General features: G+C 43.4%; 1 protein-coding gene across 3 annotated transcripts; it reads right to left on the reverse strand.

Annotated features, from left to right (window-relative positions):
- Nucleotides 1–1,676: 1,676 nt before the first annotated feature.
- Nucleotides 1,677–15,600, reverse strand: tsc22d4 (TSC22 domain family member 4). Of its 3 annotated transcripts, XM_076725352.1 has the most exons (6): nt 15,464–15,600; nt 9,822–10,547; nt 9,633–9,748; nt 2,599–2,650; nt 2,128–2,250; nt 1,677–2,083 (listed from the first exon to the last, which is right to left on the reverse strand). In XM_076725352.1, exons 2-6 carry the CDS (start codon nt 10,485–10,487, stop codon nt 2,057–2,059), a joined length of 984 nt encoding a protein of 327 aa, XP_076581467.1. In that variant the 5' UTR covers nt 10,488–10,547; nt 15,464–15,600; the 3' UTR covers nt 1,677–2,056. The 3 variants fall into 3 exon arrangements, with proteins under 3 accessions (XP_076581467.1, XP_076581468.1, XP_076581466.1); XM_076725353.1 differs by having other exon boundaries at nt 1,677–2,250; nt 2,599–2,647; XM_076725351.1 differs by having other exon boundaries at nt 1,677–2,250.
- Between the last annotated feature and the right edge of the window lie 1,561 nt (nt 15,601–17,161).

A 17,161-nucleotide genomic window follows, 5' to 3' on the forward strand; every position in this document is an offset into this window, starting at 1 on the left:
AAATGATTTCATTTTCAAAGTGAACAATACTCAGATGTTAATTCAAATTTGACAATGAAATATAAACAATAGTCTAATTTTCCATTTATGCGAGCATGATTTAAGTCACAATTCAAAGGAAAAAACAACTCTCTAACAATTTGAAAATAAAAAATGACAACATTTTCAACCTTTCATTTTCCAATTTTTCATGAATTCTGCAAATATTTACCATGGATCACCATCAACGGCACATTGTGCCTGCGCCCACCAGCAAAGAGGACAATACATATCTAGTTACATCCACAGTTATGAGTGTGAGTAATTAAGCCTATAACTTAGAGAAGCAGCCTAGCTTGATGTTTGGAAACCTTTTCTTCATAGATTTTGGCAAGAAAGACAGATGACGGACAGCGTGTTCAATTCCAATGATCCGACTTTGTACACAGGAGCAGTGTTTCAGACATTTTACCTGAATGTAACTGAAAAAGCGCAGGGTCCCAGAAACATGCGCAGAGTTCACAGCTGTGTTTTGTTCCTGTTGGTTATGAGTTCTTGCTCTTCATTAATGTGAAAATAAATGATCTGATATCTGCACAGGGAGATGTAGGTGTGCTGTCATTCAGACAATGAGAACAGATCTTTGTCTTCTTATTTGCTGGCACAGTGTTATTGAACCCAAACTTGGCCCTGACAGACTTCATACAAAGCAAACTCAACTGTCTTTCCTCACAGGTGAGCTGCTGTGTCCAAGCTGCACAGGTGCGGCTGAATCAGTGTTGTGCCGCCACTGTGTTGCTCTCCTGTCCCAGTCAGCACCTCACTCCCAGTTTTAAATCCCAGAGGAAGTACGGAGGGCGAGCTTTTTCATTTTGGCCTCTTTACACCGTGATGACACGTAAATGTTAATGTAATGTTCACTTCCCCCTCTTTGAAAATGAAATGTCTAACATTATAATGCTACTGTGGAATTAAATTTTAATTTTCAAGTTTTAATGACCATTTTAATGTAGAATACTATAGGCTTCCATAGTTTAGTTTTCAAAACTTGTAAATTAACATCGACTTGTTAATAGCAAACAGCTGTGAACGTGGTTCGGCTTAGGGCTCGGGCCGTGTTTGGGTCCAGCATTTCTCGGTTCTCCGTGGGTCTAGGTCCAGACTTTCATATAATTGAGGGATCCAGTTCAGTTCCATGTCGTACAATTCTGGGTCTTTTCGGTTTCAGGCACAAATTTCTGCACCCATGAAGATTTTTTTTCTAGAGGAGGTTACAGAAGTCCTGGAATTTGTTCCAGGGATATCTGAACATGCATCATATCTGACAGCCAATCAGAGAGCAGAATTTTAAAAATGAAAAGTACATACTGCTACACACACACACACACACACACACACACACACACACACACACACAGTAACACATACTGGTGACAAACAAAGAGAATCTGGAAAACAAAAACAGGATTAGGATTAATTCTGTGTATGTGTATGTGTGTGTGTGTGTGTGGGGGGGGGGGCAGAGTTTGTTGGATCTCATCTGTGTTTTTTGTTCTCCATCCAGATGATCTGGAGAGTGTATCCCAGCATGCATTGTGTCAGTCACATCAGGGTGAATAACGTTGAATAACATCACGTCGCTCTTTTGTTATGACACAAACAAACATCACTCTGTTCCAAATTTTGACATTATTTATTCATTAGATTCTACTCTCCATCATCTTCATCATCCTCATCATGCAGGAAATCTTAGTTGTTACAAACAGTCCTGTTGTCATGGTTACCAGGGTCATCATTAATCTGATTATCCGCCTATTACGCTTGTTACCATGCCAACACTGTCAGGTGAGGAGTGTGTGTTCAGTCCACTTGTGTCAGTGTGTACATGTGGTGTGTGTTATGTGTTGTGTATATAATGTGTGTTATGTGGTGTGTATAGTGTGTGTTATGTGGTGTGTATATTGTGTTATGTGTTGTGTATATATTGTGTTATGTGTTGTGTATATTGTGTTATGTGGTGTGTATAGTGTGTGTTATGTGGTGTGTATAGTGTGTGTTATGTGGTATGTATATTGTGTTATGTGGTGTGTATAGTGTGTGTTATGTGGTGTGTATATTGTGTTATCTGGTGTGTACATTGTGTGTGAGTGTTCTCAGGATGTGGTTCTCTCTCTCCAGCTGTTGGTTTTTCTCTTGCAGCTCTCTGATTTGTTCCTTCAGAAGCTCCACCTCCTCTCTGACTGCCAGCATCAGGTGACTCTTCACCAGGTCCTACTCTCACACACACACACGCGCGCGCGCACACACACACACACACACACATTTTGTGTGTTTTCAAAGTACAACAGTGACATAGACTTCATAAGAGAACATATATACAGTCCTGAACAGCTCAAATGTCCATTTTCTTTAAACGATGACGTGTCCTAAAACATTTATTAACGACTAATAAGCCAATTAGTATTAAATTATAAGATTTATACTCTAAATGTTGCGCAGAGGTTAAATTGAAGTGTTACGGCAGCATTTTACTGCAAAAAAACCCCCCAAACATCTGACAAGACTTTTTCTCATCTTATATAACGAGAAACAGTCGAATCACAGTTCAAATAAACTCACCATGGCCTGCTCGATTTTACTGTCGATGGCCATCAGACTGTTACTGGAGCTGCTGTAAGACACAGAGACACAGACAGGTGAGACACAGACAGGTGAGACACAGGCAGGTGAGAGACAGGCAGGTGAGAGACAGGCAGGTGAGAGACAGACAGGTGAGACACAGACAGGTGAGAGACAGGCAGGTGAGAGACAGACAGGTGAGAGACAGACAGGTGAGACACAGACAGGTGAGAGACAGACAGGTGAGAGACAGATTATTTCACTCTTCAACTGACAATTTAAACGCCGTCATTGCTGTTGACTATGAACAATGCAGACAATTTGTATTTTATTTAACTTTAATGTAGTATTATTCATATTTTTGTATGTTTTTATTGTAAGGTGTCCTTGGGTGCTCAGAAAGGCGCCAACAAATAAAATGTATTATTATTATTATTACTTCAACTATCTCTGCCACTTCGACTTCTACAAACATTTCCTCTGTTTTCATCTGTCACTCTTCAACCACTTTCACTGCTTACATACAAACTCAAACCTCAAATACTTTCAGCTCAAACTCATCAACTGATTTCTCTTGCTTTTATCTTTTAACCCTCAACAGACAGGTCAGCTGCTTCCACCTGTACACTTCAGCTACTTTCAGCCTCCACCCCCAGGCAAAGATGGCTACAGGCTCGGATGGCATCAGCTCCAGACTGCTCAGAGACTGTGCAGATCAGCTCTGCGGGGTCATTCAGCACATCTTCAACATGAGCCTTTGGAAAACTTCCTGTGTGGTTCCAGTCCCAAAGAGAGCGCATCCCAGGGAGTCCAACCACTTCAGACCAGTAGCCTTAACTTCCCACCTGATGAAGACCTTGGAGAGGATTGTACTAAACCACCTCCATCACCTGGGGAGCAGCAAGCTGGACCCCCTCCAGTTAGCATATCAGCTCTTGCACTTCAGTTTGCTGGTTTCAGCTCTTACTCTTCAACTACTTTCAGTACTTACATACAAACTAGCTTCAACGGCACACATGGCTTGAAATTGAGGCTAAAATTTCAGATACTTACAGCTCTAGCACTTCAACTGAAACTTCAAGCTCTTTCAGTGTTTCAGTTTCAAAGGACACTTCAACTGCTTTAGTTCTGTACCTTCAACACCTACATAACATCTTACATGCAAAGACACTTTAAGTTCAGCACAGAGCTCACCTCAGTTTCCTTCAAAAAAGTAACAATCTTCGTTATTTATCAATACAATTACAATTATAATTACAATTTGTCATTTACCGACGCTTTTATCCAAAGCGACGTATGGATGAACTCACAGCCCGATGGTCCAGCATTGGGGCAGTTTTGGGGTTCAGTATCTTGCCCAAGGACACTTAGGCATGTGGACTGCAGAGGCCAGGGATCAAACCACTGACCTTCTAATTGGTGGATGACTGCTCTACTTCCTGAACCACTTACTTGCTCGTTAACCATTAAAGTCAGACATGTCCAAACTCTATGATAAAGTGCTGTGTGGCAGGAGCACACCATTGGACTCATTTAACCAACTGGTCTCAGTCTCACAAACTGCTGATTGATGGAATCAGGTTTGCTCTTGATTGGATGGAAAAAAAAACTTGCAGCCACCCTCACCCTAACCCTATATGACCCACCTAGTCAACTGGTGACCATTGGGTGACACACAGGCTACAAGCAGCATTCAAGTAGGCCAGCAAACACACATCTGATATAAGACCAAATATGTAAAGTGAACCATGATGATGACGAAAGTAGCTAACGAGTGAACCATCTTGCTTCCTTCTAATCTTTGTTGAGAGTTGAACATGCACAGTAACGACCAGGCAGGATGTACAGATTGGCTCGTGACAGGGATCTTCCACAAATCAATTTTTTCTGATGTGACAGTTCAGACGACGGTTAGTAACTTTTCACAACATCTGGTCACAAGTAGGCAAGTCCTCTGCTGAAAATATGCCTGTCGACCCTGAAATGTAAAACTGTCAATGAAGCCTTTCGGTTTAAACCTGCCTGGACCCACAAGTACTTAATTTTACTACCATGTGTGCCAAACCACCTGAGGGATCACTGGAGAGGGATGTCAAAGTACAGAGTTTGATTACATCTTACGATCAGAGGTCTGCGGTCATCCACAGAACAAAAGACCTACAGCAGCTTCCCTTCGATAATCCTGGATCTTGGCACGTCAACTATTCGCAAGGTTGAAATTCTTGCTAAAGATGTTTTTGAAATGCTTTTAGACAAACTAAACAAAGGCTGACATCATGTCTTCAACAGTCGACACTTCAAGAGTCCACAGACAAAACTGACACCACACAGTTTTGCATGGATGTTCATAGTTGGAAGCCAAATGCTTCAGAGAGCATTGCTTCACTTACTGTGATTAGGACACAACCAACAAGATCACCTGTAGGAGATTTTAGCTTAAAACAGAAAATATGACAGCGTGATGCTATAATTAACCAATTATTGAGAATTAAAATCACTCGTCCCCCATCAAGCCTCCAGCACTGTTCCTTCTGAAAGCTACTTTCAGACATGACTGCTGAGCATCACAGTCTGCTACTGGACAACACAAAGGCAAAACCCTGAATGTCCTCTGTGATGTCAGAGAGGAGATCACAATATTCAGTTCATCAAGCACAAAAAGGCGGAAACACACTTAAGTTGAATGGAAAACCACCACTTCATGTCTAAAGTTTCTTCCCCTAAATTTGGGACCACAGGGCAGAGAAATATCACTGATCTTCTGGAATAGATGTGCACATTCCAAGTCAAACTGGGTCTTTTCACGACTGACTTGAACCCACACAGGATGCTGCATTTTCTGAACCTACACAAATGCATCACCAGCACAAAGCAAGCGGTCCCTTCCATTGACGAGGGGAAGTTCCTAATCAAACTTGTCGACATGCAATCATCCGTGATGATGGGATGGGAACTTCAGACTGTGTTGACATCTTATGAGCCAAAAACCAAAAAGTACCATCGGTGTAACTGTAGCTTCCATGCCAACATAATGTGGGATGTGTAAACAAGGATCTGCTGAATCACATGTCCTGGTGATTTGTGTGTGTGTGTGTGTGTCTGGCACATCTACATTTTCTGGTTTTAATATCTCACCCTGCTTTGTGGATCAGTTTGGACATGCCTCATACATAAGTGATTAAGAGATGTTCTGTCACGTCTCCAGGTGAATCTGAGCACACCTGCAGCTAAGGTCAGGCCTCCTATTTCTGGTTGCCATGGTTACCTGTGGCAGAAGAGCAGCAATGACATCATGGCAGCTTCAGAGCCCCGCCCACTAGGTGGAGCTCTAAAGGGGACTGACCAATGAGGGCGAGGGGCTCTGGGGATCAGGGGATTCTGGAACAGAGCTGTAGGTGGGGCTGATGGGGTCATGTGAGTTTGTGTTTGGTTTGTAGTTCTGGGCTGGGCCTCAATGATTGGCTGACCACAGGAGGGTGTGGTCAGTGACCTGGCCCCCGGCCAGGACTCCCTCACACCTGACAGGTGACCTTTGAGCTTTCTACGATCCCGTAACACAACAGATGTCTCTGATGGCTTAGCAACAAACTGCAGGGTCCTGAGGGGGAGGGGCGGGGTTGATGGAGGACGCCCCTGTGGACGAGGACGGGGGACGGGGTCAGAAAGAGGAGAGGATGGCTGAGTTCGCCCCGAGATCTTTTTTTTTACACTACTGAACATCTCCAAACAATCACAGTCCACCATCAAAAATAACCATCCAATCAGAGCCCAGGGTCAGACCGCAGGAACTTGGTGACTAATTACAAACCAGACCAATTAGAAAATGATTAAAAGACTGTCCAATCAAAGAGGTCAATCCACTGTCCCTGATCAAGGTCCTGACTTTGTTGTCCTCGTTAATGTCTTCGTCCCCCCTTAATGTCCACTGTCCATTATTAGAGTTTCCTGTCCCCCTTTAAGGTCCAGTCTCTTCATTGTTGCTTGTTGTCTGGTCTGATGTCCTTCGTTAAAGTCTGGACTCTTCATTGTCCCCTTCCTTAATGTCCGCTGTCCCTCGTGAAATTCCAAACTCGATGTAGTCCCTCGTTAAAGTCCAGAATCTCTAAGGTCCCAAATTATAATTCCCTGCCCCTCATTGAGGTCTGATGTCCCTCGTTAAAGTCCAGAGGCAGGAGGTGGTTCTCTGTGAGCTCACAGGTGCTGATTTAAGATCCCTGGGAGCCTTGTCCAATCAGAAACAGCTGTCGCAGGGCAGATGTTGACTTCAAACCAAAAGTCTGTGTTTCGTCTATCGAGTGAGAGCGTTGGGGTTTTCACATGGACCCACCCTCTCTCTCTGTCCCACACACACGCACACTCTCTGCTCTCTGATTGGTTTCTGTCTCATTCCAGTTCCAGCCCACTCACTGTTGCAGCCAATAGAAACACTGCTGTGGAATTCTCTTCCCACCCACTCAGACTGAGTCAGAACACAGAGCTTCGTTCAGTCCTGACGTTATTCTCTCTGTTTCTAACAATGAATCTGAGTGCAGTAAAACGTGAAATTATACGTCCAGTAAAACATTTATAATACATGAAAAAATGAGAAAAGATTACGATTCTCAACAATAATGATCAGAGTATTAACAAGGAGGAGAGACCGATTACCTTAGACACCTTCTATCAAAGAAGCAAAGAAGACAGACAGACAGACAGATACAGACAGACAGAGATACAAACAGACAGACAGACGGACAGACAGACAGACAGACAGACGGACAGACAGACAGAGATACAAAGAAGACAGACAGACAGACAGACAGACGGACAGACATGTACAGGTTAAAAAGCTGCAGTAAAAACGAATAAATCAATAACACACACTTACAGTTTTTTATTAAATCTTAACTGTTTCTTAAATCGACAGTATTTTTAACAAACTGGCTGCCCTCAGTTTTCTATCATATGACCTTTTTTACTTTTAAAACTGTAACTATCAACTATGCTATTATTTTCTATATTTTCATGAAATTGTTTTTCTGAATGATGGTGGGTCAAATGCAAACCTCTCTACTGTTAATGCACTAATCCAGAATCATTGTTATTCTCCTCTACAAAGACCTGATGGGGTTTGTCTGTACTACGAACAGCTCTGAGCTCACTGTCTCACCTTTGAGTGATGTTAGGGTTCATTTTAAAACTACAAATACAAGATGGAAAATGTACAGAGCCTTTGTTAGCCCTGTATAGGGTCTGCAGGGTCCCTCTCAGGTTGCATACAGCCCAACAACCTCCAGCATTTTTTATAGGGGTTAAATTTGGCGGTCTATTGGAATTGACTCCCTTTTGGAGGCAGCCTCAAGTGGCCATTTGAGGAGTTCCTGTTTTTTTGCACCTCTGCATCGGCATCGTTTTCAGCCCCAGAGGTCGCAGCTTGGATTTGAGTTGACTTCGCTGGTCAGAAAGATGTTTGCACAGGTTGTTTTTATGTCCATCTGAAGAAGGAAAGAGTCTGTTCCACCTTAAATCTCAGTTTTGTGAAACCATGACTAGTCTGGAGCCGAATGTGTGTGTGTGTGTGTGTGTGTGTGTGTGTGTGTGTGTGTGTGTGTGTGTGTGTGTTGGATTAAGACAAATAGAGGACCTATTCATTCATTCAAAGGGAGTTATCAGGACATCTGACTGTTGTTTCTGATAACTGTATATAAAAAGACCTGTATTTACACTGTATTTAATTATCCAAATCAAAACTTTCCCTTGAGAAACTGAGCCATCCGTCTCAAGGTGAACTGTTTGTATACTCTTTTTTTTGTGTGTATATATTTATTGATTTATTTTATTTATATGTTTATTTTTAGTATTTATTTTCAGTTTGTTGTTTACTGTAGTTGTTAGGACACATCTGTCTTTATTCTTTGTGCCTGTGCACAATTTCGATTCCTTTGTATGTCTGGTACATGCAAAGAAATTGACAATAAAGCCGGCTTTGACTTTCATTTATATATATATGTTTATATACAGTATGTAGTTGATTCTGTTTTGTATCCTTTATATTGTCTATCTGGTCTTTTTCTACCTCTGCCTCTTTCTACCTTTCATTCTTGCTGTCTGTAACAAGTAAATTTCCCTGACATGAATCAAGAAATTTTGCTTTTATCTTAACCTGTATCTTTAATGCCCATTCCAAATGCTCAGATGAATAAATGAATGTACAATAATAAGACATGTCATTAGATAGAAAAGCATTAAAAATGAATAAAAGTCATGACCAACCCACAAAGGACTGGAGAAACGCCCGTTATGTCGCAGCCTGTAGCTTAACGAACAGTGTGTTTGTGTTTTATTCACACATAAGTCAAAACTATTGTTTTATTAAAAGCAATAAAATACTTATTAGCATCAGTATTATTAATAGACAAAACCAGAAGACACAGCAGCAACAGCCGGTATTTTCATAACAGTGGTAACAATAGTATTAGTGCTAATACTAACATTATGTAAATTTCTAGCACGAGTAGCATTAGCTTAATGACCCATAGTATTAGTAGTCACAGAAGCAAATATGGCAAATAGCACAAAATCTGTACATGCAGCTGTTGCAGTAACTAACAGTAATACTTGGTACCGGCAGCAGCTTCAGTGTCTACAGTAAATGAACAAACTAGAAAAAGTAGCATTAGTAGTATAACTGTATGTATTAGCTGTAATAAGATTAGCAGCATCTGTATGTCCATTAATACTGTTCAGAACTGTCTTTGTAGTATTACTCACAGTAGCAGTAATAGTATTAGTGGTATTCTCACCAGCAAAAGATCATGTATTTTCAAGGTTGTGATCTCTCTCAGAGTTGTTATCAGTTTCATTAATGACTTTTAAACTTTAGCAAATGATTCTCTACTGGACATCATCAAATGTGTCTTCAGACTGACATGAGACTAAAAACAGCACAACAACAACAACAACAACAACAACAACAACAACAACAACAACAACAAGCTCCACATAGCAGGTAAATAAATCAATACAAAAAAAAACAAAACAAAAGTGAAAGCTACCTGGCATCCCCTGTCAGGTTGAGGATGGTTTGGTCCAGACTGAAGGCTGCTGGAGTGGGGTGGTACGATCCAGCGAGGGGGGAGCTGGGCTGAGAGTGTGACAGCCTGAGGACAGACTGACAGAAACAGAGACAGGTGAGTGGACATGAGCACGAGCAAAGATCTTCCAAGAGAAAAGTGTGTTTGTACCCGTCCTGTGACGTCTATGTCCAATCGTAGAGGAGGAGGGACGTTTCGTGGGCGGGGAGAAGGAGGTGGAGGGTTGGGGTCAAAACCCTGTATTTCCTTTGTCTCCTTGTGGTCCAGGAGCCGGATGTTGATTGGCTCTTGGTGTGTTGGGGAGGGCGGCCCGCTGCGCAGTACACGACCCACGCCCCCCCTGCCTCTGATTGGTTGAGCCAGCAGGTGAACGGTGTCCTGGGAGTGGATTCTGTCTCTGCCTATGTCCCGGCCAATCATCTCTAGGGACTCCAGGGAGTGGGCGTGTCTCATGGTGTCTAACACCTGTCTGAATCCCATTTCCTGTCTCTCCATAAAGTCTGTGCATGTCCATCGACCACGGCGATACGGCTCGCCCCGTCCACCGCTGCCAGCCCCGCCCACCGTCAGCCTCACCACCCGGAACCTGGAGGAACAACCCATCCCTGGCCCAGGGGCATCATGTGAGACGTATTTCCTCCTCAGACAGGGCGTGGTTGGCTGGGAGGAGCTTCCCTGTGGCGTGCAGGAGGGGGAGGCTGCTGATTGGAGGGCCGTCAGGACCATGCTGGGAGCTGATTGGCCAGCTGGTGTTTGGTTGAAGTCTGAGGTCACACTGGTGATCTGGAAGCCACTCCTCTTTTTACCACCACTCATCCTTACACACACACACACACACACACACACACACACACACACACACACACTACAGACTCACTGAAACACACACAAAGAAAAAAAACTTGTTAATTGAACTAACAAGGACATTTCATTGACTTGAAGCTTTCACTTAACCCAATCTATTGCCTAACTTGAAGACCGGACCTTCAGGCTTCATCACATCCAAAAGGAAGAGTGACTCATTCACTGGCTGGCGGCTGAAGCCACCTGCTTTTCCAGCACCCCCCATCCTTGGCTTGGCCCCTCGGCCATCACAGAGCTGGATGTCAGACAGATACAAGGAAAAAAAGCTGGCTCATGTTTGGTGCTAAACCCAAGAAATGGATGTGTTCCACACCCGCTCCTTCGGGGCCCTGGACTGTCATCAAAAAATGAGGCACGAACCCTCCTGAACTTCTACATCTGGGAAACAGGTTTGAGGTGCTGGAGAAGGCGGAGCAACACCTGTCCAGCGATAACACAGAGCCTTTGGCCAGCCCAGCACAGCCACCTACAAGAGCAGGAGGCCCTTGGCTGGCAGCTTCTGGTCCCTGTGAACCCACACTCCTTCAAGGTAACCAGCTCCAAACCCACATGTCAACACCCACGTGAGATCACAACCTGGGTATAGGTGGCTCGATCATCTGGAATGTCAGAGCAAGCTTGGCAATAGCTCGTTATTTCCCAGGTGCCACTGTCCCTAAACAGAAGTCTGAACAACTGAAACCTGTCTTTGTCCACCTGTTTATCACACTGAATAGTCACATCTGTGTGTCTGATTCTGTCTCCTGTGGACGGTTCTGCAGCTAACCGTCCCATCTGCCCGTGCTGTCCATAGTGTCTTCTACACACAGGCAATTATTCAGAATTTATGGCAGACATCCGAACTGGTTGAGGGGACTGTATCGCCCACCCACGTGCCAAAACATTGCCCCAACATTGATTTTAAGTGAAACTTGCTCAGATGAAAACAACAGTGCAAATGTTAGCTGACATGTAACCAGTTGCAAACCAGAGCAGTTGAGTTGCTGGTAGAACAATGAGAGATGAAAGCAGCTGAAGTGACAGCACTTAAACACTCATTGTTTTTAGATTTCAGTCTGAGTGACATGTTGTAACCAGAAGCTCTGACCAGTAACTTTAACACAAGTTCTTTCTGCTGTAACCAGTGCACGTCTAACGCCAGCTCACCTCCTGATGTTCACCTGAGAGCAGGTCTAAACCCTGACCCTGACAGGTGTACCTGCAGTAGTCCCCAAGCAGGACACCAGTCCTCACGGTCCAACCATGTCCCCATAAAGTATAAAAACAAACGCAGCAGAGACTGAGACCACAGTCTGTCTGCAGAGTTACAGCTTCAAGATGAAGTTAAACTGTCTCACCACACATCCTGTCTCTCTCTCTCTCTCTCTCTCCTTTTGTTATGGTCAGTGTCTCTCGCCCCGCAGCTTTCGTCTCGAACTCATTTTCTTCTTCTGTGTTTCCTGTTTCTGACTCACTCTGTTCTGTTGCTTCACTCTGCTGCCTGTTGCACAACCTGGATTAACATGTGTGTTACTGTGTGAGTGTGTGCGTGTGTGTCACTTTACTGAGTGTGTGTGTGTGTGTGTGTGTGTGTGTGTGTGTGTGTGTGTGTGTTTTCAGTTCAGGGTCTGCAGGATTTTAGCTGTTGAAACCTCAATCACAGGCAGTCAGTCAGTCTGCACAGTTACTGCTGTGCTTCACTCTACACCCACGTGTACTGCGATACTGTGTATTTGTACTTTCAGTACTTAGATTACATTGTGGGCGGGATTATTTTTATGCGACAGAACTCAGAGCTTGAAGGTGAAAACTTGCTTGTCTGCTTGTCCGGGGTGTGTCCTGTCACCACTCCGCTACATTCTTTACACTGATGACTGACTGTGTGTCCCCCCCCCACCTCTGGAGACATGTCTGTTAAAGTCCTGAAGTCTGCAGAGGACACAACGCTCATCGACCTCATTCGAGAGAGTGACGAGTGTGTGTACAGACGAGGAGCCGTCAGAAAAGCCTGGAGATGATGGTGGAAGCCCCTCAACACTAGTGACGGGAATTCCGGCTCTTTTATGAGAGCCGGTTCTTACGACTCGGCTCTCATAAAAGAGCCGACTCTTTCGGCTCCCCAGTGGCTCCTCAGATTTTTTGCTGCTTAAATTAATTTATTACCAAAATAATGTAAAATTATGTGTAAAATTAATTACTAATGTACAAAACATACTACATACAATAGCAAATTTTACTGCATTTCCTGCAGTCACTCATTTTCTCACCTTTCCAGCGTTTGGTCTGTAACACCCCCCCTTCCCGCTCAGTGCGTACACACAGAAGCCACCACACATCACGTAGTTGACAAATCACGTGCGGCTTGAACGTAAAAAAAGAAAAAAAGTCGAGAAAGAAAAACAAAAAAAAAAACCCAAAGTGGCTCCCAGTCCGGCAGGAGCCGACTCCCATCATTCACTTCAAAGAGCCGTTTCGGTCGTGACCAACACATCACTACTCAACACTGCCCCCACCACCGTCATCAACAGCACGGTTTCCACTGTTCAAACTTTATTTAACTTCAAACTTTATTTATTTATATGGCACTTTTCATACTTAAAAAGCAACACAAAGTGCCTCACAGAGGCTAAAAACAACAGAGAAGAAAACCCAGCCCTCCCGCCCCCATAAATACATACAGAAACACACACACAGACACGTACACACGCACACACACACACCCATACAGACAAGATAAGTAGTAAGCCACCTTTGGGGGCCATCCACACCGAGAGGGCCCCCACCTCATGACCGGGGGGCGCCGCTCGAGACCACCCCGACCCAGGCAGACAGGAGGCCCCACACCAAGGTGCAGAGGCCTCCAGCCATCCAGGCCAGAGCCGTCCCCTCAGCAGCGCCCCCATCAGTAGGCCAGGAGCAGTTCCCAGTGAGGGGGGCCCCCATGAGGAAACGCTTGACCTAAAAACCAAGGGACAAAGACATAAACATAAAATGAAATAAAATGAGTAAATGAAATAAATAGCAATTAAACATGTTGTTAAAATATGCAACTAAAATAAGATACGAACACAGATAAACATGCTAAGAAGCCTGATTAAAGGAATAAGACAAATCAAACAAATCAATTGAAGCCTGATTAAAAAGGTGGGTGTTGAGCCTCTTTTTAAAAACATCAACAGTCTCTGCGGCACTGAGGTTCTCCGGCAGGCTGTTCCACAATCGGGGTCCATAATAACTAAAGGCCGCCTCCCCGTGTGTTTTAGTTCTGTTGAAACCTTCAGGTTTCTGGGATCCACTACCTCCAGGAAACAGGCAGGAAGCATCACTGCAGACCCCTCACATCCTGGAGACCACCTGTTCCAACCTCTGTCCTCACTGACCGCCAAAACAACCAGACACAGAAACCATTTGTTCCCAGCAGCCGTCAGCCTGATGGACAGTTAGCAGTCAGACAGTGACACCGAGACATCCTCTGATTGGACATTTATCAACCAATAAGGTACATCATCACTCACAGCCGCTGTCAACACACAGTAAATTTCATTGGATGTATTGTCTGTTGTTTATTTTATAGTTTCACACTGTTGAACTTATTGTTCAGTCTTTCGTTCGTCTTCTTTTCTATCGAAGTACATCGAGTGTAATATTTAAACTGGAGTCAGAGTCCTTGTATGTGTACACGCACAAGCCGATTCTGATTCTGATTCTGATTCTGATTCTGATTCTGACTGCTGCAGCCAACATGAAAACAGACACATTTTAACATTTGCAGATGACTCTGCTGTTAGACTCAGACTCAGACTTAGACTTAGACTTAGACTCAGACTTAGACTTTACTTTATTGATCCCAGTTTGGGAAATTCTTTTGTTGCAGCAGGTTAAACAAACACATAAACATAAAATATGATCAATGAAGAAGAATCAGGATGAGAATAAAACTAAGAACTAAGTATAAAGTTATACAGTATAATATCCATTTTAATATCCATGTATACTATATAATATGATATTATAATATAATACAATATAAATAAGTATATAGACAAAGAATAAGAGAGAGAGAGAGACATTAACACACAGCAGAGAGAGAGAGGCAGAGCTATGGACTGTCAGTCTCCTCTAGAGCTGCAGCGATCAATTATTTTAGGAATCAATTATTCTGACTCTGGTTTCAAATGGGCTGCTATTGAAAAGGCTCTTGCTGTGCGATTCCACCCTTTATGTGCAATAACTCAGCAGTCAAATGATAAACAGAGAGATGATAACCCAGTTATTAAACACTCTAGGGAGGTATGAGCAAAGGTCACATCACAGACAGCAACACTTTGGTCAAAGCCAGAAGTAAAAATGGGGAAACAAATAGTATTTTGGAGAAGATGGTTAGACAACGGAATACACACAATAATCAATCTCTATAACGATGGTACATTTAAGTCATTTGCTGAATTAGCCCAGGAACACAATTTGCATGACAAGGGTGATTTTTGGAGGTACCTGCAGATTAGACATTGCTTAATGAAGAAGTGTCAGCCGAATAAAACCAACACTCCAATAGGTGACTAAAGTCCACTAAACCATAAAGCATCAGCATTTTATACTAATTCAATCTGTTTAACCAGCAGCTCGTGATGATTTGAGGATAATTTGGCAGAGAGAGCTTGACTGTCAGATTGATGAAGATACATGGAAACAGACTGTAACCGACGGTGGTAAAGATACTGGACACCATGTAGGCTTCTCAGAGTAATCATGGATCAATAAGATCAATAAGATCAATAACAGCCTAATGAAGGCGTGATCAATGACGACGACGATGCAGAAAGAAGAAACAGTTTAAGAAGAGATTTTTTTTTTAAATGAACTCTGACTTTTATGTAGATTAACTTAAATATATACAGCAACTGACAGAACCAAACCTTCTGACGTCATCGTTGTAAACAAATACTCACGTTCATGTACTCAGCTGAAGCGCGCTCCCGCCGCTACTGGTCCTGATCCGGATCAGCCCCTCCTCCGGTCCTGTGTCTCTCCGGTGACGTCACCACCGGGCCCGGCGGCACAATCGATCCATTATACTCAAGTGTGGACGGAGCATGCGCGTTACAGCCTGAGGCGGCGGGAGCGCGCAGAGTTTTACAGAGAAAAAAGTTCCGACAGTGACTCCTCCGACTTCTTCTTCTGCGGCTGAGTTTCTTCTTCTTCTTCTTTTACAACATCAGACCCCACCTGCAGCGGAAAGTTTCTTCTTCTCCTTTTTCTTTCGTATTCTCTGTCTTCTTCTTCTTCTTCTCCTCTAAGCAGAACCACATTCTTCTCTCTCCATCCTCCTCTCTCTCTCTCTCTCTCTCTCTCTCTCTCTCTCTCTCTCTCTCACACACACACACACACACACACTAAACAGCGCACGTGTCTCTACACTGTAGCCAATAAACGTCCAGTAAACACCTTCACTCTCATCGTCATCGCCGTGTCCGGGTCTCCGGGGTCTGATCCGGATCATCCATCCCTCACTGGTCTGTTTGTAAGTCCATGGAAGTGACGGGATGTGCGCGCGAACGAGCCGAGAGGAAGTGAGGCGCGTGCACGGCTGTTGTGTTTTTCTCGTCACGTTAATAAAGTTTTTTAAAGTCAGTTTGATACCGAATGATTGAAGCTCGTGTTGCTCATGCGAGCTTCCACCAAATCAACGTTAGATGAAAAAGTTCTCGTGGAAACACGACGTTTGAACATCTGATGTTTTTGGGATCGCACTGATTCACGACTTTGACAGATTTGTATTTCACCAGGAAACAAAACATTTTTATTTAAGCCACAGAACAATAAAGTTTGTTTTTACTTCTAATCTTGTCAGTTTGGAGGTTTGGAGGTGACGCTGCTTCTTTTCCAGACTCCACACGAAGTTGTCAAATGAAAAAAACCTGAAAATGAATCAGTTCCAGATTTGGATCCTGTTCAGTTCTTCAGTTCCCACCACTGTTGTTACTGTCTGTTTAGTCTGGCGACCTCTTGTGGTGTGTTAGCTTCACTGCAGTCAGCCTGTCACTGCAAGCCTCCTCCTCCATCACCTCCATCTCCTCCATCACCTCCATCACCTGCATCTCCTCCATCAGGGCCTTCGCCGTGAAAACTCTTCATCTACATGCTCATGGAAACGTCTGAGTGCAGGAGGTTTTTTTTTATTTTTACAATTCATTTAATCCTCATCATCATCATCATGTTGAAGCTTTGACTCTGAGCTCAGGAGGAAACTTACTGTGGCTGTTCTCAGGTCAGTTTGATGCTGAAACAAACTGTACGTATAATATAAACACTGAACAATGAATGAAAATCTGAAAATTTCATATTTGTGTCCTCAGAATCATCAAGTAGTCAGACTACACATCTCCTCTGTGATGTCACTATGATGTCACACCAGTCCTTTGTCAATCATCTGTTCTTCCTCCATCATCATCATCATCATCAGATGTCAATTTATGTCAAACAGAAAACTCATCCTTACATCACTCTTAAAGGCACCATGAAATCTATTTTAGCATACCCCATTTAAATCTATAGGCCCTGCTAGCACTGTTAGCATTCCTCAGACAGAACAATGGACTTTGAACACAGTGTTAGCATTCTTCAGTCAAACCATGGCGCTCTACAAA

This window comes from Chaetodon auriga, chromosome 24 (genome assembly GCF_051107435.1).
Source record: "Chaetodon auriga isolate fChaAug3 chromosome 24, fChaAug3.hap1, whole genome shotgun sequence".
Taxonomy (NCBI): domain Eukaryota; kingdom Metazoa; phylum Chordata; class Actinopteri; order Chaetodontiformes; family Chaetodontidae; genus Chaetodon; species Chaetodon auriga.

Coding starts and splice junctions, on each gene's coding strand:
- tsc22d4 (XM_076725352.1), bottom strand. CDS start 10,487: ATGAGTGGTGGTAAAAAGAGGAGTGGCTTCCAGATCACCAGTGTGACC. Junction 2,251..2,598: donor GTAAAATCGAGCAGGCCATG/GTGAGTTTATTT, acceptor GTGTGAGAGTAG/GACCTGGTGAAGAGTCACCT. Junction 2,084..2,127: donor AGAACCACATCCTGAGAACA/CTCACACACAAT, acceptor TATACACACCAC/ATAACACACACTATACACAC.